At 37.0% G+C, this 20,328-nt stretch overlaps 1 protein-coding gene across 10 annotated transcripts in view; it reads right to left on the bottom strand.

Annotated features, from left to right (window-relative positions):
* The window catches only part of N4bp2l2 (NEDD4 binding protein 2 like 2), a 113,749-nt gene that overhangs the window by 27,337 nt on the left and 66,084 nt on the right, over positions 1–20,328 (bottom strand). For 4 of the 10 annotated variants that reach the window (XR_012436263.1, XM_020176842.2, XM_074043574.1 and 1 more), the window contains one exon: positions 2,397–4,132. Coding sequence is in view for 4 of the 10 variants with exons in the window: in XM_020176842.2 (XP_020032431.1) it covers positions 2,397–4,132 (1,736 nt within the window). In the remaining 6 variants the exon portion in view is untranslated. Of the gene's footprint in view, positions 1–2,396; positions 4,133–5,580; positions 5,686–9,314; positions 9,350–11,426; positions 11,623–20,328 lie in introns of those variants that run through there. The other 6 variants (XR_012436265.1, XR_012436267.1, XR_012436268.1 and 3 more) reach the window with 4 other exon arrangements.

Genomic DNA, 20,328 nt, shown 5'->3' with positions numbered 1-20,328 from the left:
TGTCTGCAGAGCTCCTAATCCTAGGACTCATTTGCTTTACCACATTATTCACAAGGCCACCATCCATACACCAGAGCTTGGCTTCTCTAATCTAGTCAAAGTTGGTTCATGGCCTTCACTTACAACTTTTCCTCCTTTCCCTTTTGAAGCACGTGTTTTCAAATGTGAAAATCTTTCCCTTTTCTTGTAAGTCCCATCCCTTCTCCTTGGTGCAAATACTGCTTATATAATTCACTTCCATACTGAAAGCACCCCAAACAAAACCATGGCCCTAAATTCTCTTTAACGATCCCTTTAGCCCTACTAACCTTACTCATAAAATACTCAGAAGCTTGTCATTTGTATTTTCTGTGTGCAGTAATTTTATTTTGTGTTCATCTTGTATCCCCATTTAGAAGGTAACCCATTTGATGAATGAGGTCTATTTCCTTTAAAAAAAACTTTTTGATGTTTAATTAGTGACTGTTCAATTACTATTGATTATGATAATATCATGCATTTAAGAGAGGGAGGGTTTAGAATCATTTCACACCAGAGCCTTCATCTATCTCATGTTGATCTAAGGTGATGGTTGTTAATCTTTTCTGGGTCACAGACCCTTCTGAGAAGCTAATAAAATCTGTTGACTTTCTCCCAGAAAAGAGGCAAAAAATAACACAAAAAAAGGCATACAATTTCAGAATATTAGCCTTAGACTAAGATCTCTAACCTACATGTCTTCAATTATAACACCTTCAATTATTTCAAGTTCCCCAAAGGGGGTACTAGTATTGGAACTCAGGGTCTGGTGTTTGCTAGGCAGGCACTCAAACACTTGATCACATCTCCAACCCAACAAATGCATTTTAAAATTGTTTGGGGTGTGTGTTTTCCTTCCTTCTTTCCTCCCTCCCTCCCTTCACTTTCTCTCTTTTGGCAGTACTGAAATTGAACTAAGGATTTTGGGCTTACTAAGCAAGTGCTCTACAACTTGAGCCATGCCTCTAGCCCACCCCTCTTTTATTGGTTCATCTAGGATAGAAAAATTGCAGCAAGCTGGGTATGATGGTACACACATGTAATCTTAGCTACTTAGGAGGCAGAGATAGATGGACTAAGGTTCAAGGTCATCCCAGGCAAAGTTATTGAGACCCTATCTCAAAAACAAAAAGGCTGAAGTGTGACTCCTGTAGCAGAGTACTTGCCTAACAAATGTGATGCCCTGAATTTAATACACTCCACCCCTCAAATTGCAGCAAAAGCTCAGATGTGATTATTGACAAAGTTTATAGATAAGATAAACATGGTATCAGGTCCTCAAGAGTATGTTACTAATTATGACCCCTTGCCTGTAATTTAGCTTGTCTTGGGTCTGAGTTGCTGAGACTAAGTTTGCGAGGAACATCAGAAAGTTAGAGGCAAAGCAAAAAACTAGGGGAGACGAGCTTTGACACAGTGCAAGTCCCAGGAGCCTATAAGTGCAGAATAATAGGAAGATCCAGGGGAACAGCAGGGATTGGAACTTTGGCTTCTTGGCTTTTAGAACTCATTCCTGTCCCAAAGGAAAAGAACTAGGAAACTTCAACCACTGAGTTACATTTTATTTACTTACTTATTTTTGGTAGTACTAGAGTTTGAACTCAGGGCCTTGCACTTGCTAGGCAAGTGCTCTACCACTTGAGCCACATCTCCCGTTCAGCCACTAAATTACAGAGTAGAAAAAGTGTGGATATGTGCTCCATTTCCCCTGAAGGACATTTAAGCATTTGAAATATGCTTATTATGGAGAAGACATTTACTTAGAATATTAAAAAGTTATATATTTGGTTGGTTCATTCACAGGTGGATTTTTTTATTTTCAAAAAGTAACATCTTTTTTTTTTTTTGAAATGATGTCCTTAAGACTGAAGAAACCTTTTCAAGTCAATTAGACTCTCTCCTACTCTCGTTAGAGCCCACCTGATCTTTAAAAACAAAATCAACTATTTCAGATGTTTTTTATCACTTAATCTTTGCTATCCACCCTTTACTAATCTCATATCTGAGAGCCATAACTGTGAATGAGAAAAGAAAGGGCCATGTGTCTAACATGTGAAAAGTAGAAAGGAGAAAGATTTAAAGGAAAAAACCCCCCAAAAACAGCCCTTTTCTATATGTTACATAGTCCACATTTGCCTGCCTCATTCTTCATTGTTCTCAGTGTCTATTTCAATGGAGAATCCAGCATTCTATACTGAAGACTATCGGTGGCAATGGGTGGGAGGTTTAAAAATCAAGCAATTTAAGTATAGGTCCTCACTCTCACGGCTGAAAAGCATCACAAGGCCAATAAACTGCATGAAACCACTAACACCTCAAAAATTTACTTGCATATGTTAAACTGGACCTTTTATTTTTAGGAAATGGAAACAATTTACCCATTGGCACTCCAGGAGCTCCAAAAAGCTTAACTAGTTGAAAGGCAAACCCTTGTGATAACGGTAGCCAAAGGGGATTAAAATCAATGCTCCTTAAATCTTGGTGATCCTCAGTTGGTAAATACTGTAACGGCTTAGATTCTTCGCAACTCTTCATCTTCTCACCAGTTCTTTCATTTAAAAACTGAGTATCAGAAGTAGCCTTCAAACAGCACAAAGTATCAGGCTGGCTACTTAAATTTTCTGAGGAAATAAACTCTATATCATTTAGTCTGTTACCTATTATTGTCTGAGATTTGAAAGTCAAAAATGTTTTCTTGCTGGTACAAGATACCATCCAAAAGCTAGATATATAATGTAGCACAAGAGAAGGAACAGGGTTTTTGTAAAAATACACAGCATGACCTAGTCTATTAAGTGACAAGTAAAGAGAATAAAACTGTTCACCCTTCATTAGAAAGGAATCGTTGATAATATCAAGGTAAAAATACAATGGATGATGATCAAAGGTCATAATTTTTTGCTTTTTCTCTGGTGTGTTAGTTATTTCTGAAATTCTATGTTTTCCTTCTCCTAAAATGATGTTCAGTCCATGGTTTTCTGATAACAGGAAGTGTTCCTCCCTGTCTTTTGCACTGATATGACTCTGTCCCAGTAAGCTAAAATTTGGTGCCAAATTGAAAATCCTTTTCTGCCTCCTTTTGTTACTCTCTGTTGATTCATCCAGTTGATGTAAGCAGCTTACAAAGTTATTTGTTTCTGGTTCTCTGAATGGATCTATAGTTTCAGTTGTAAGTGACAAATCTTCATTTTCTATCAGTAATTTCTCCTCTATCAATATTTCTGGGCTGTTTCCTGGTACCGATGTTCCTTCAGAAGTGGAGATCAATTTTATCAGTTGCTCCTTGCTGTCAGGACAGGCCAGTTTACATGATCTGTCTTTCTTTGGTCTCTGTTCACACACAAATTTATGAGGTCCCTCAGGCCAGCTACCAAAATACGATTGTCTCTCAGAGCCTAGCTGTAATTCTTCATCAGATAAATTGGTTGTGAAAAAAGCCCAATAATTGTTTCTAGTTGTTTGTACTCCTTGTTCCTCTCTTAAGACTTTCTGTGAGGTTCTGGATCTATGCTGATGGCACAAAACTGGTTCACTTGGCAATCTTTGATCTACCACCTCTGTCTTCTGCATAACTGAACATGGGGTTTCAGCAAATAGGTCCTGTGCATCTAATGCCAAGTTATACCTATCTCCCATATGCTTTTCTACCTCCATGCCAGAGCAGTCATCCCTTGTGATCCAGGAAAAATTTTGAGTCCCTGTGGGACAAATAAAAGAGCTTTCATTTGGCATTGATGACAAAGTAAGAAACAAGCCATCATCTTCCTTAGGGAAGCAATTCTTTGATGTGTTGTCCAATTCAACTGCAGACTTAACATTTTTAAAACTATCTTCAGGATCTATGTTTTTCCAACTTTTTTCTTTACAGACATTCACAAAATCTCCAAACTCATTTTGTAGGCCACCAGTGAAGGAACACCCTGTTTTTGTCTCTTCAAAATCTTCCTTTTCACTCTGAAGTGGGTGCTGATCTCCTGGCGTAAGATAACATAAGGTTTCAAGTGAGTTTTCATCCATGATTTCACTAAGATTGTTATACTTTCTGTTTTTTTTTCTATTTCTCTTCTGTTTGGTTTGGCTGAGCCTGTGCCCCATTTTCTTCAAAAGTCTTTCTCTGAAATATAAAAGAATTGAAAATTTTATAACAATTATTCATATAACATTTGGAAACTCTAACATCAAACTCTTAATGTGCAGATTTAAAAATCATAAGTAAAAGAGATTCTAGTCAGACCCAGTGGCTCAAAACCTGTAATCCTAGGTATTTGGGAAGTAGAGATTGAGAGGATCATGGGTCTAGGTGAGCCAGGGCAAAAAGTTCATGAAACCTTGTCTCAAACAACTTTAGGCAAAGTGGTATTCACCTGCCATTACAGCTTTGTGGGGAAGCATAAATAGGAGATAAATAGGAGTACTACAGTTCAGCCTGTCTGGGCATAAACATGAGACCATATTCAAAAAATAACTAAAAGCAAGCACAAGGCCCTGAGTTCAACCCCCAGTATTGCCAAAGAGAGGAGACAGAAAGAGAGAGAGATTCTAAAGTGTATATATACTTTGTATTATATTTTTAAAATCACTTTAAAAAGAGATTTAAAATTTCTGTAAATTAATAATGAGTACACTTTGAGAAAGTTAAACCTCATATGCACATACTCATTTCATAACCCATTTAACTTTAGAAATACCTGATATTTTCTTTAAAGAAAATATTTCACATGTATGTACAACCTAACAACAGATATATTAGATTTTGTAATACTTTAGATTTGGGAAAATAAAAAGTGGCTAGTATAGTTTTAGAATGGCACAAATTCAGCTCTTTAATCCCTAGGTTTTACCTAGACATACAGACCGTGGCAATTAGGTTGCTCCATCTAATTATATACAATGTTCACAATTAACATTGTGAGCAACTGAGTCCAGTATTTGGGTGATATGCTTCTAATTACCCAGCTAGCAGTGGTTCTAAATCAGAGGCTATGCCACTACGTTGTGAGATATTTGGAAATATGTGAGGGCAATTTTTGTGGTCGCAGTGACTGGTAATGTGCTACTGGCATTTGGCACTGAAACCAGGAATGCTACTCATCTTGCAATGCCCAGGAAAAAACTATGCCACCCAAAAGAGGAATAGCATTTTCATGGCACACACTCAGAATTCATAGTGCCCATTAAATGAAGACAATGCTTAATGCTAAGAGAAAAAGGAGGATTTACAAAATTTTCTCATTTTGAACATAATAGTCTAATTTTCTTCTCTTCCACACAGGATAATCAGAGTCAGAGACACGGTGTCAATAAAGATATAGAAAAATGCAGTGGTAAAAGGACAATAGGTATATGTGAGGGGGGAAAACACCAAGGATTGAGAACTGAAAAAGAAGCAAGCAAGCAAACAAACATGGGGGAATAAAGAGATGATGAGGGAAAGGGAACGGTCAATTATTCTAAGGCTGGGTACTGGACCAAGAAGCTTATTAAACTATCCTGGTCTTCAATTCCATGCTGCTAGTTAATTTTTAATAGTCAGGATATATGAATATCTTATGTTCATATCACCTTTGTCACCTAATTGCTGCTGCCCTGGGTATTGGCTTAGGAAGAAGATCAAGGAATGTAGCTCAGAGTCAGAGTGCCTGCCTAGCAAGCACAAGGTCCTCAGCACTGAAAAAAAAAACCCAAAAAAACAAAATTAAGGAACACCAAGGTACTTAGAAGAAGTTGTGACAAGGCTTCTCTAAAAAGGTGAAGAATGCCATTTTTGATAGTAACTTCCTCTTACAGTCAGTTCTGATTCTAATGAAAGCTCTAGTTGAAGTTAAAAGTGCAATATCAGTTATGAAATCCATATTGAAAAATAATATGTTGTTCAGAAAACAAATCTCCTCTCTTTACTCATTCTGTTATAGGGCAAGGAGGAAAAGACAGTATACACTTTGTTGTTGCTTTTCTATTGGATTAAGTGGTAACATGCCAAGAAGTTAACAGTCACCCCTTAACACTGTTTCTGGTTTACAGATTCACTGATTCTGTAGAGCTGAATGCACTTAAGGTGTAACCACCATCCTTCCAAATGGCTCTCAAATGGTCAAAGAAAGAGAATCCTAACACGGGCAAACTGAGTTACTAAAATATGATTCATCACCAAAATATTTATAACTCATGTGCCATCAGAAAGACTAAAACCCAAAATCCTACTTTGCAAATTGGATTTTTAAAAAAAACTTATTTATTGCATACTTACTATGTAGTAGGACTGTTTGATTGCTTTACATGTATCATATCACCTAAGCTCCACAAGTATGTAAAGTAAGTACAAATGCTAGTTTTATCCCCATCTCACAAGGACAACTGAAACACAGAGAAGTTCAAGAATTTGCCCATGTATGCACATATGAATAATAAAAGAAAAAAAAAAAAGAATTTGCCCAGATTCGCATGGCTAATGGCAGGATTCAGAGCTAGGCCAAGTGGCTCTATAGAGCACACATGCTTGTACATGCCTAGCATGTACAAGGTCAATTTACATGTTCATAAACAAAGCAATGCTTCTGGTAAGAGTTGAAGCCTTTCATGAAAGGAGAATTTGGGCCTATTATCACTATTTCAATGCATAATGAGACTATTTCTCTCTCTCTTTCCTTTCTGTATCAAAGTAAATAAGAAACAACAAAGATTAATGCAGAATAATACAGAAGGGGCAAATCTGATCAAAGTACATTATATGCATGTGTGTAATTACAATGAAATCCCTTTATACAATTAATTTATGCTAGTAAAAATTTTAAAAAGAACAAGACATTAGAGAAGATCTGTGAAGCAGGAACCCTTCTCCCTAATTTGTCTCATGTCAAGTTTCCATATAAAGCAGTGGAAAGTCCAGAGTAGAGGGTCCACAACTTAGATAGGCAAAAGGACATAAAGAGGCTCCACTGGAGTTAGTTCACTAATCACGGGGTAGACATAATAGGTGATTATATTCTGGATTTTTTTTTAAACAAAATCAAACAAGTCTTGAAAACAAATTGGGCCTGGGTATGTAGCTCAACTGTAGAACCCTTGCCTAGCATGCACAAGGCACTGGGTTCTATCCCAAGCACCCTAAAAAAGAAAGAAAAAAAAGTATATGGGGTACGAGGAAAAAGAGAAGAATTAAGTATGAGTAAAAGAATTTTTTTTCTTAATAATTGGAGAGATGAGTTACAGAAGTCTATGTGAGGTCTGAGTTTGGAGAGAGGGCTGGTAAATCAGTTGCCTGAAAGCTCAGTCCATATTCCGAACCAACAGTCTATAATCTGTTCTTATAGCAGAGGTTAGAAAGTGAAAAAGAAAAAGGCTTCATTACTGTTCTCAAGGGTTCCTTTGTTTTTAAAATAGATTACAAAATGATAGTTACTTAGAGAAAGGATAATAGGGACCTGCTAAAAATAACAACCTTCTATGCCTACAGAGGAGCAAACACAATGGATCATGAAGTAATGCAGAAGCTCAAAACAAAAAAGCCTCTTGGAATCTGGAAGATCAGGCAACTTATCAAGACATTTTACTAAGAATTGTGAAAGGAATCTCTAAGGATTGAATTCCAACAAAAAATATAATGCCAAGAGATATGAAAATCAGAAGACTGACTCCCCAAAGAAGTATGTCAGAGACATGCATCAGTTCTTTACCACTGAAACTCTATAGAGCTACTGTCCTTGTTTCCAGAAACAGACCTCTGGAAAGGAAACAAATCAGTACAGTGACCTGTGAAGCTACTGAAAGACAAGAAATATGGTGGTAGTAGTGATGACTCCACTGGAATGCATATGCCTAGTCAGTAGATGAATTGTCTTCAGGAACACAGATCCATAAAGTGTGAGGGGCTCATCAAAGCTGTGCCAAAGCTTGTTAAACCTGATCTTACTGGTGCTGATTCACTTAGGGATGAATGGCATGATTAGAAAAAAAAGAAACATCACTCAATAACAGTTAGTCATGGAGAGGAAATCAGGGAGTTAGAAGCATATGCTGTAGCTTTTGAAAAAAAAGGAGGAAATAGGAAATGAGTAACAATAACATATCTATGATAAATAAGATTTTGATTTCTGGATGATGGCTTAGAAGCTAAACTTCTTGGTAGTGACAAGGTGTACCTCTTAAGAATTAAGAGTGCTTGCTCAGAGACAAGCTAAGTTGACCAAGTAAACTTTAGCTGAAGACAAAGATAAAAGAGCATCAAATAAAGCCCAAATGGGCTACTATCAGAAAAAGAAAGAACATAAAGCATGGTTAATAATGATCTTCCTGAAAAAAAATTAAAGGGGCCAGAAACAAGATCTTCCAGTGCAGAATCCTATATACTAACTTAGTCATGGGTAATATGTAAATCTGAGATTAAAGCACATGCAGTTCATAAAAGAGCTTTGCAGAATGACAGTGGTTGGGATAACCCAGGCCTAGGATCTGACTCTCGATCAGTAATAAGCTAGCAGGTGAGATCTCAGATAAATAGGTCTCCTTTCTAAAATGGGGTAATAGGGCTGGCAGAATGGCTCAAGTGGTAGGGTGCCTGCCTAGCAAGTAAGAGGCCCTGAGTTCAAACCCCAGTACTGCAAAAATAAATAAATAAGTAAATAAATAAAAAATAAAATAAAAAAGCTTGCAGACCTGCTATAAGGATTATTAATATAGATGCTCTTAAATGACCTCTACTTAATGGATATGACAGATACTGGGTTCTTTCTATTGCCTCTGTGTAATGACTGATTATCAGTGGCACAGTAAATGTTCCCAGTGAGGTGGCTGCTCTCTAGTATAACCACTTCCCTCTGTGTCTACTGTTTAGAACTGTATATTTACAAGGAGTCAGAAGAGTTTATCCCCAAGTCTGTTTACACTAATCATAATTGTTTCTATAATTATATAGTTTGACTCACTAAAGATGAGAAACCAAAACAATTGTTAAATTAGGTATGGACAGAATAACTATAAAATTTTGTTTAAAAATCATAAAAACCTATGATTACACACACAGACTTCTTTGAAAATATTGGAGGGTTCTGCCTCCAATTTTTACCAACAGAAACAGAAAATTTTTGACAATGCATTACAGGTGGGATTTATGCATGAAAAGGGAAAACAAAACACTGGACAGAATCATACATACAGATTGGTGAATGAAAGTGCTAGGGGGCTGGAGTGGTTTAAGTGGTAGAGCACCTGCCTAGCAAGCATGAGACCCTAAGTCTAAACCCAAGTAGCCCAAAAAAAAAAAAAAAAAAGAAAAAAAAAAAGGAAAGAAAGTGATGTACCTTAGTGGCAGAGCATTCACCTAGTATGGGTAAGGCTATGGGTTTAATCCCCAGCACAGAAAAGAAAAAAAAAAGATTGGTGAATGAATACACATATAAGCATATAATCTCAAATTCTGCTAAAATGTTTAAAGTACATATCATTTCATAATAATCCCATGCTTTTTTTTCCGAGATGGAACCCAGGGCTTTGTGCATACTAGGCAAGCACCTTACTACTGAACTACACACCCAACCCTGATTGGTGCTTTGATCAGTTTATTCAATGAACCAACTAGCTACCTGTTCCAATCATATTACATAATAGGACTTTTATTATATTAAAAAAAACATCTGGCACAGTGCATGACACATGCTGAGCATTTCTAAAATTGCAGCTATTTTTACTATATATTAACAATACAAAACAATCTTATAAAGCTTCCCTGAGGCTCCCAAGTACAATTCAAGAATGGAATGTGTCAGTGAGTTAGGATTTGTTTGAAAGGAACACTTTAGTTAGAAACTCAAAAATGTTATTTATTTAATATAATTGCAAGTGATTAGAAGTAAAGAAATATTTTTTAAAAAACCTAGGTGGCCATATATAGACAATCTGACAAATCATCTTTATCAGTGATTAAAATACCTTTCTTAGTAACTGATAGAGGCAAAGATTAGGAGGATCACGGTTCAAAGCCAACCTGGGCAAAAAGTTGATGAGACCCTATCTCAAAAAAAAACGCTTCACAAAAATAGGGCTGGTGGAGTGGCTCAAGGTGAAGGCCCTGAGTTCAAGCCCCAGTACCATATAAAAAAAGAGAATATATTAGTTATAAAGAGCCCAATTAATAATGATGGATATAATTGACAAATAGAGAATGCTTGGAGAAAATATATTATTTTTAAGCCCAGATATAATATTTATAGAAATTAACTAGACTATCAGGCTAGTCTCCACAAATTTCAAAGAATTGCTAATGTATTTCTATACATTATCTGACACATTATCTGACAAAAATGTAAGCACTGAAATTAACACAAATATTTTTGGGAAACATTTTAAAATATTGAAAATTCATAAGTAAAAAATTATGATATGTTCAAAAAGATACATTATTAATGAGTTATCTACACAATTAAAGAAGATAAAAAAGAAGAGCAGAATAAACCACAAAAACAAGAGGAAGAGAGTAATAAAAAAAGAAAAAGAAAATAAGCATGCTGTAAGAAAGATCAACAAATTCAGAAGTTGGTTATTTGAAGAGATTTATAAAACCCCCCAAACCTCTGGTGAGATTAATCAAAGGAAGAAACAAAGTAAGTAAGTATTAGTAATGAGAAAGATCCAGACAAACTTTAAAAGATAATAGGATTATTATCTGAACAGCTTACAATAAATTTAAATTTTTAAATGAAATACATAAATGGGTAGAAAATACGCATTACTAAAACAAACTAAAAAGAAAGCCTGAGTATTCCTATACTAGTAAAATAATAAAAGTTAATTTTTTCCCATCCAGAAAACTTCTTGTCCACATGACTTCTCAGAAAAGTTCTACCAAATATTCATGGGTGGCTCACACCTGTAATTCTAGCTACTCAGGAGGCAGAGATTAGGAGGATTGGAGGTTCAAAGCCAACACTGGTCAAATAGTTTGAGAGAACCTATCTTGAAAAAAACCTATCACAAAAAAATGGCTGGCAGAGTGGCTGAAGTGTTAAAAGTGCCTTCCTAGTGAGTGTGAGCCCTGAGTTCAAACTCCAGTGCTGCCAAAAAAACAGAAATATATTCACAGCAACTCTATGCAAAATTTTTCAGAGAAAATTAAAAAAAAAGTACACTCTGAACTCTTTTCATGACACTAGGCTGGATGGAGTCAGGAAGTGCACACAAAAAAAATTTGTGCCTGCCTCCCAAGTGCAAAGTCCTAGTTCAAACCCCAGTACTGCTAAAAAAAAAAAAGAAAGAAAAAGAAAAGTTTCAGGTAATTTCAGTCTAAATACAAAAATTCTAAGTAAATAGTAGCAAACACTCCCAGTGATGTAGAAAACAGATGACACATTATTATACATCTGGGTTTATCTCAGGATTGAAAGACTGATTTATGTTAGGAAATCAATGTCACTTACCACTTTTATTTTTTGTTTGTTTGTTTTGGTGGAACTGAGGCTTGAACTCAGGGCTTCAAGACTTGTAAAACAGGCACTCCAATGCTTAAGACATACATCCAGTCCATTTTGTTCGGGTTAGTTTGGAGATGGAGTCTCACAAACTATCTGGGCTAACCTTGAACTTTGATCTTCCTAATCTCAGCCTCCAAGGTAGCTAGGATTAAAGGTATGAGCCATTTATCACTTTCAATAATTATAGAAATCATCTTCTAGTCACAACTTTTTTTTTTTTTTTTTTTTTTTTGCATTACTGGGGATTGAACTCAGGGATTCAATGCTTGTCAGGCAGGCATTTTACTGCTTGAGCTTCACCTCCAGCAAGGTTATTGCTCTGGTTATTTTGGAGACAGGTCTCACTTTTTGCCTAGGCTGGCCTGGACCACGATCCTTCTATTTTATGCTTTCTGCCATCTCTGGGACAGGCACATGCCACCACTCTCAGCTTTTTTTCTGTTGAGATGGGGTCTAACAAACTTTTTGGCTAAGGCTCACCTAGAACCATGATCCTCTCAATCTCAGCCTTCCCAGCCACAACTTTTAAAAACCCAAAATTCATTCACCATTTAAAAAAAAAAAAACACATATAACTCTTAGTAAATCAGGAACAGATGAAAACTTCCTTAATTAACATTAGATAATGTGTCCTTATCATAAACCTAATTTCTAATGGGAAAGCTTTTGTAAAAGTCAAGAATAAGACAAAAATTCATATTACCATTTTCATTCAACACTGTATTAGATATTTCAGGAAAAGTACTTAGACAAGGAAAATAATGAAGGGATATAAAGATTATAAATCAAGAAAAAATTGTTATACTGGAATATAGTTATCTGAGTAGATTTTGTTTTTTTCATCAGTGCTGGGGCTTGAACTCAGGCCCTCATGCCTGCTAGGCAGGCACTCTACCACTTGACCATTCCACCACTTTGGAATAGGGTCTTGCAAATTATTTGCCTTGGGCTGGCTTTGAATCTTGATCCTCCAGGTCTCTGCCTCCTGAGTAGCTAGGATCACAGGCATGAGCCACTGACACCTGACTCTGAGTAAATACTTTTTTAAAATCTATAGATAAGTCAATAGCATTAATAAGTCTAGTAAATGTTGTAGGATATAAAGCTAATACTAAAAAATCAGCTACAGCTGGGTGGGTGCTGGTGGCTCACACCTGTGATCCTAGCTACTCAGGAGGCAGAGATCAGGAAGATCGTGGTTTGAAGCCAGCCTGAGCAAATAGTTCATGAGACCCTATCACGAAAAAACCCATCACACAAAAAGGGCTGGTGGAGTGGCTCTAGGTGTAGGCCCTGAGTTCAAATTCCAGTACCAGGGGTAAAAAAAAAATCAACTACATGAGTGACATCAGCAAAAAATTTGCAGAGCAACAAACTCAAACCCGTTCCTCCACACAGCCGAGAATAAATTGGCAAGACCTGTCACATTTAACTTTATCAGAATTCTGAAAACAGCAATGAAGAGAAAAAAACAGCAAATCTCAGTATGAGAGCTGTGTGTGTGGAGGGTCTGTTTTTGTTTTTGTTTGTTTGTTTTTAAATGTTGGGGATTAAACCTAGGGCTTTGAGCATGCAAGCACTCTACCACTTGGGTCATATCCTGGCCATGTTAGTATTTTTGTTTTTTAAGATAGGATCTTATTGTTTGTCACAATCTCCTGCCTCCAATTCCTGAATAACTGGCATTACAAGCATATACCACAATGCCCAGCACGTCTGGGTAGCTTTAATTTATTCTGGCCCCATCTACTGCTGCCCATATTCGTTTGGGCCCTAAAGACAACAAAGTACAGCCCAGGATAAGTTTCTTGAACCAAAGGTAGCAGAAAAGACCTTATTCTCAAACACTTGAGGCTTCTTTGACCTCCCTAGTCGCATTCTAGCTCAAAAGGCTTGCTTCTATTTTGACTAACTTGAAACTCTCTATGAGATAAAACAGCTATTTGGTGGAGAGGGGAGGAGGCACTTACTGCACACATTTAAAGGTGAATGCATTAGCCAGTGTATGTGGGGCAAGGTTGAATAGCTGAGGTGAACAGTAAGCTTGAAAGGAAAGGTTAGGAAGTGACACACTTTAAGGAATGAGGGTTTTGTGAAGCTCACACATGGGCTGGCAGAGTGGTAAGAGTGCCTGTGAAGCAAGAGTTAGACCCTGAGTTCAAACCCCAGTGCCACCACAAAAAAAAAAAATTAAAAGAGAAGCTGAGAATCCTGAAGGCCATGTAAAATGTCTAATTTTCAACAAAATTTTGCCTAGGACAAAAAAAAAAAAAACCTAAACAAACCATGAGATGATGTCTCTGCAAATAATATCAATAAAGAGATGTAAAATTATAAAAGAATAATGGAAATAAATAATAGAAATTCTGGAGTTGAAGAGTATAAGAACTGAAATAAAAAAGTCACTAGAAGCAAGACATGGAGATGATGCCTGCAATCCCAGCACGTGAAAGACAGAAGCAAGAGGATCTCAAGTTTGAGGCCATCCTGGGCTACATAGTGAGTTCAAGGTCAATCAGAGCTACATAGCAAGACCCTGTCTCAAAAAATCAAGGGCTGGAGTGTAGCTCAGTGATAGAACACTTTCCTAACATGTACAAGGCCCTGGATTCCATCCCCAGCACCACACATAAGAGAGACAGAGAGACACAGAGAGAGAGACCAGAACGGTTCATCAGCAGGCTTGAGATTGAAGACAGAACTACTGAGATTATGCAGCCTAAGCAACCAAAGAAAAAAGAATGAAGGAAAATAAAGAGAACCTAAGAGATCTTGGAAGAATACCAAGTATAACAATATTAGCACAATGGGAGTCTTAGAAGGACCGAAAGGGTATGTACAAGGGATAAAACAGTAAGATTAACAGCTGATCCCTTATCAGAAACTAGAAAGAAGTGAGGTGTCATTTTCAAAGTGTTAAAAGAAAAAGACTCAACCATGAACTAGCTGTCCAAAACCTATCCTTCAAAAATGAAGGAGAAATTAAGCCATTTTCAGGCAAACAAAAACTGAAAGAGTTTTAAAAAATTCTAGAGAGGCTGAAATGAAAGAACACTATTGAACTCAGGGCCTTCCCCTTGCTTGGCACTACCACTTGAGCCACATCCTACCACCCAGCCCCTTTTGCTTTTAGTTTTTTTTTTTTTAATAGGGTCTCATGATTGTGCCCAGGCTAGCCTGGACTACAATTCTCCCATTTATATTTCCAGCATAGCTGGGACGACGGGCACCTGTTACCACATCCAGCTTTTTATTGGTTGAGATGAGGTCTTGTGAACTTTTTGACTGGGCTGGCCTTGAACCATGATCCACTGGATCTCTGCCTCTGAGTAGCTGAGATTACAGTGAGCCATCACACCCAGTCTGACTGCTTGAGCCACACCTCCAGCCCTTTTCGCTCTGGTTATTTTTGAAATAGGGTCTTGCTTTTGCCCAGGCCAGCCTGGACTGCAATTCTTTATAAAGTTTTACTAAAAGACATTATAAAGACCCAAGACCATGTGCTGGTGGCTCATGCTTGTAATCCTAGTTACTCAGGAGGCAGAAATTGGGAGAATCATTGTTTGAGGCCAGCCTGGGCAAAAAGATGCTATCTCAAAAATACCCAACACAAAAAAGACCTGGCAGAGTGGCTCAAGTGTAGCATGTCACCTAGCAAGCATGAGACTCTGAGTTCAAACCCCAGTATTGCCAAAAAAAAAAAAAGAAAGAAAGAAAAGACCTAAAAAAGTGATGAAAAATTAAGAGTTATAGAGCATTTTCATACTGGAAAAGATAAAATGTCTCTACAGATTTTCCTAAAAATTTGACATGAATACAATCAAAATCTCAACAAAACTTAACAAAAAATTCTAAAATTTATGTAGAAGAGCAAAAAGTTAAGAACCAAGCCATTTCTTTAATAATTATGTATGTGTAAAACAGAGAACAGGAGGGCAGAACAGGTCCTGCCTGGGGGCTGGCACCAGCAGGAGGGAAGGATGTGAGAGGATTTTGGAGGGTGAATATGGTGCCAATATTGCACACTTGTATGTAAATGGAAAAATGAGATCTGTTGAAAGTATTCTAGGAATGGGGGAAGGAGGGATAAAGGAGAATGATGGAGGGGGTGAATTCAACTATGATATATTGTAAGAACTTTTGTTAAGCCTTATTAGAAAGCTATAATAATTAAGACTGTGGAATTGAGTGAGGAACAGAGAAAAGGACAAATAGGATAAAACAGGGAATAAAACTGAAGGAATTCATACTCCTAGATATACAGCTTATACAGCTAAAGTCATTAGGATACTGTGGAATTAGAACATGGATAAAAAAATGAATGGAATGGAGTAGCAGTTCTAGAAATGGTCTATAATATTTAGGTCTATTATATGGATGAGAAAGAAATGCAGATAAGTAGGGGGAAACTAATAAATAATGCTGGGACAACAGGTTACAATAGGGAAATTATTGAAATTAAACCCTTATTTATATACATAGAAGTAAAATTACAGAAGGATTAGAGGCATAGATGTAAGAAGAAAAACTATAAAACTTTAGAAGAAAACATATGTGAATAGGTTTTGTTCCTTTCAACAGGTAGGGAAGGATTTCTCAAGATTAAAAAAAGAGATACCAATAGCAACGACTGATACACTAAAATAACTTGTGTGCCTCAGAAGACATCATAAAAAGGTAAAAAGATCAGCCACCTCCTGGAACAAGCTACGTTCAACAGTGTGGCCAACGCGCTTGTCTCTCAGCTCTCAGCTGGACACTGACCCTTTCTTACTGACCCTGTTGATCCCAGAATGGGAAGTGTACAAATTTCCTCCCCAGGCTTCCTTGCCAGCTCATTTCCTTGGTTCTGCCACTAGAAAATACTGGCAGAAAACAGGAAGAGGGAGGGGCAAGGTTTTGGGTGGGAGCAGAAAACTCCAAGTGAAGAGCTTATACTCTCTCTTCGACAAAATTAGAGATAAGGGCAAAATAGTTTCTGCCTGGTAGTGAGGGGGTAGCGGGGGAAAGGGAAGGGGTGGGGGAGAAGGGGGAAGAAATGACCCAAACATTGTATGCACATATGAATAAAAGAAAAAAAAAAAGAATCCAGTGTTGCTGTGGAGGAAGCTCAGTTCCAACAGCAGAAGCCTCAGCAGCCGGTGACTGTAGGCTCTAAGTAGAAGTGTTTCCTGTTCCACTCTTCCAGCCCTAGGAGTAATTGCAGTTTCTGACATATATTATTTTTTTGGTAGCTTACCTACTTTCTGCTTGTCCGCCCTTGCAATGTCTTTGTAATTAATTCCTTATTAAATACCCCTATTTACAGTGGTTTCTGATTTCCTGATTAGACACAAATAACTATATAACACATAACTAATGGTCTAAAGATTAGTATCTAAAATACATAAAGAAATCCTACAAATCAAAGTCATCCAATACCAGTGTTAGCAAGAATCTAAAGTAACAGAAATTCTTATTCACAGCTCATGGGGGTAGAAAAAGACACAGTCACTGTGAAAAAGTGTGAGTTTACCTAAGAAAAACAAACACATCCCATCCCAAAATCTAGCAATCCTACTCCTAAGTATAGAACTCTAAGTAGCAACTTTAAAACTTTTTCCACTGCTATGCAACAATAACAAATATCCTATATAGCTCTTTTTTTTTTTTTTTTTTTTTTGATAATTTTCTCTTTATTTTTCTGGGTTCTTTAATGTTTTTCTTTTCTTGTTTTTTTTTTTTTCATTTTTCTTTTATTATTCATATGTGCATACAAGGCTTGGTTTATTTCTCCCCCCTGCCCCCACCCCCTCCCTTACCACCCACTCCACCCCCTCCCGCTCCCCCCCTCAATACCCAGCAGAAACTATTTTGCCCTTATCTCTAATTTTGTTGTAGAGAGAGTATAAGCAATAATAGGAAGGAACAAGGGGTTTTGCTGGTTGAGATAAAGATAGCTATATAGCTCTTTTCAATCCCAATTGACATACATACAGCCACAAAAAAGTTTCACATAACAATTTTTACTATGTATGTAATATTGTAAAATTATAATGCATATATATTTAATATAATGATTACAATCTACAAAATTGATTTTATGCCCCTCTAATGGGTCATATTCTACATTTTAAAAACTATTAGCTGGGCACTGGTAGGTCACACCTGTAATCCTAGCTACTTGGGAGGCAGAAATCTGGAGGATCATGGTTCAAGACCAGCCCAGGCAAATAGAGAGAACTCATCTTCAAAATAATCAAAACAAAATGGACTGGAGGTATGGCTCAAGTGGTAGAATGACTGCTTTGCAAGTGTGAAGCCCTGAGTTCAAACCTTAGAACTACCAAAATAAAACTATAGTTGTCTTGTCCTAGAGAAATTCCAGTACGTATCTATAGAGCATTCTTCAGAACAGCAAAATTCTGGAAACAACTCATCTATTCATCAACAGATTGGAGAAACAAATGGGATATTGTAGTGAAAATAAATGAACTACTACCTACAATAATATGGCTGAAAAATGTTGCAGAAAAGAAGCTAGTCACACCCTGAGGCAATTTATAGTAAGATCAAAGCCAAGCAACCCCAAACACTACATTTCTTAGGAACATTAAAAAAAGAAGGGAGCGACAAATATAAAACTCAAAATGGTGATTTTCTTTAGGAAAATCTTTAGGAAGAGGGAAGAGCTTGCTACTAGCAAAGGTCATCTCAAATGCTGACAATATTCTATTCTTACCTTGGGCAGTAGTAACCCACTCATTTTATTATTAGTCTTAACAAATAGCTACATTCTCTATGACATATTTCACAATAAAAATATTTTTAAGTAAAAAAGACTTCCCCAAGAACTTGGATGAACACTAAAAAGACCTGACCATGATTTGTTTTTATTTTTTATTTTTGGCAGTACTGGGGTTTGAACTCAGGGACTCATGCTTGCTAAGCAGGTGTTCTATCATTTGAGCTACTCTGCCAGCCCTTTTTGTGTTGGATATTTTGAGATAGGGTCTTAAGAACTATTTTCCCTGGCTGGCTTCAAACTGAAGTAGCTAGGATTACAGGTATGAGCCACAAGCACCCAGTTATTTTCTTCTGTAATCAAGGCTCCAGTAGTAGCAGAAAAGATTTTGTTAAGGCATTATGTTTAACAAAATCCTCTTATATGAAATGAAATAACACAAACTTAATATAGAAAAGTTAGACAAATTATTAAGTTGCAGACTGGGGGTGTAGTTCAGGGGCAGAGCACTTGCCTAGCATGCATGAAGCCCTGGGTTTAATCCCCAGCACTGAAAAGAAAAAGTATTAAGTCGATATAAATCTGCCATTCTTACAGATCAAAAATATTTAGAGATTAATAAATTCATATGATTCAACTTATTACACCTGCTAGAGATAAATGGTAAGAAATTTGAAACATATAGGAAGGAGACTTTATAGGTTTGTTGATTTATCATTGTTGTGGAGAGGGCATTACTCTGAGAAAAGAATTAAGAGTCAGACAACCAACAGGCTAGTCATACAGGAAAAAGAACTGAGGGCTGTAACAAGTTGAAAAAGAATACATTTGCTTTTGACATGCTGAGGATTAGGATGCCCTTAGACTCACAAGAGGAAATATCAAAAGGTAATAAGAGAGGAGAGGGAGGAGGTGGGAGGTAGGGGGGAGAAATGACCCAAACATTGTATGCACATATGAATAAACAACAACAACAAAAAAGATAATGAGAATATTCATTCAAAAGGGCTGGGGATGTAGCTCAGTGGTAGAGTACTTGCCTAGCATGTGCAAGGCCCAGGGTTTGATCTCTAGTACTGCAAAGAGAGAGCGGAGAAGGGAAAACAACAGGGGGGGTAGAGAGAGACAGAGAGACAGAGAGACAGAGACAGAAAGATTGATTCAGATCCCAGGTAGGAAATAGGGCTAAAGAAAGAGTTGAGTTACAGGAGACATCAACAAAGAAGTGGCCTATGGGTTAAAGAAAGGAAGAATTTAAGAATACCAAACAGAACACTGGAAACAGTATTGAAGAGGTCAGAAACTAAACATGAAGAGATTATGAAAAGAGGAATATTTTATGAGCAGAAGGAATAGGCAATTTCAGAGAAAGGTAAGAGTGAAAATTTAAGAAACACAGTTACTGAATCCCAGATGTTGTAAAATAAAAGTATCAAAGAATAGATATTTTTTGTCTTGTTCTCTTTCTGCCAATATTTTCATCAATAAATGCTAAGGTATGCTTTATTATATTTTCAAATGAGAGAAAGTGGAGAGGAATAGCTGATTGAAATAAGATGGCAGAATTGGGATCCAGAGCTGGAGGTAAGACTCATGTGGTAGAGCACTCTCTAGCACTCTGAGTTCAACCTCAGTACGGCCAAAAATTATAAAATATTAATAATTTAAAATATTTGTTACATGTTGAAATGACTTTTTTTTTTTTGCGGCACTGGGGTTTGAACTCAGGGCTTCACACTTGCTAGGCAGGTGATCTAACTGTAGCTTGATCCACTCCACCAATGAAATGACAATACTTTAATAAACAAGGTTAAATAAAATATATTATAAAAATTTTTAGCCAGGCATGGTGGCTTAAGCTGATAATCCTAGCTACTTAGGAGGCAGAGATCAGAAAAATCCCCATTAGAAGCCAGCCTAAGCAAAAAGTTCGTAAGACCCCATCTTAACCAATGGCTGGGTGAGGTTGTTTGTGCCCAAACAGGAGGAAGCACAACAGCAAGACTCTACCTCAAAAATAACCAACACCAAAAGGGCTGGCAGAGTGGCTCAAGTGGTAGAGTGCCTGCCTAGCAAGACCAAAGGCAATAAATAACTAAATGCAATGTGTGAACTTTGGATCCT

This window comes from Castor canadensis, chromosome 10 (assembly GCF_047511655.1).
Source record: "Castor canadensis chromosome 10, mCasCan1.hap1v2, whole genome shotgun sequence".
Classification (NCBI taxonomy): domain Eukaryota; kingdom Metazoa; phylum Chordata; class Mammalia; order Rodentia; family Castoridae; genus Castor; species Castor canadensis.
This window is presented reverse-complemented; position numbering and strand designations above follow the sequence as displayed.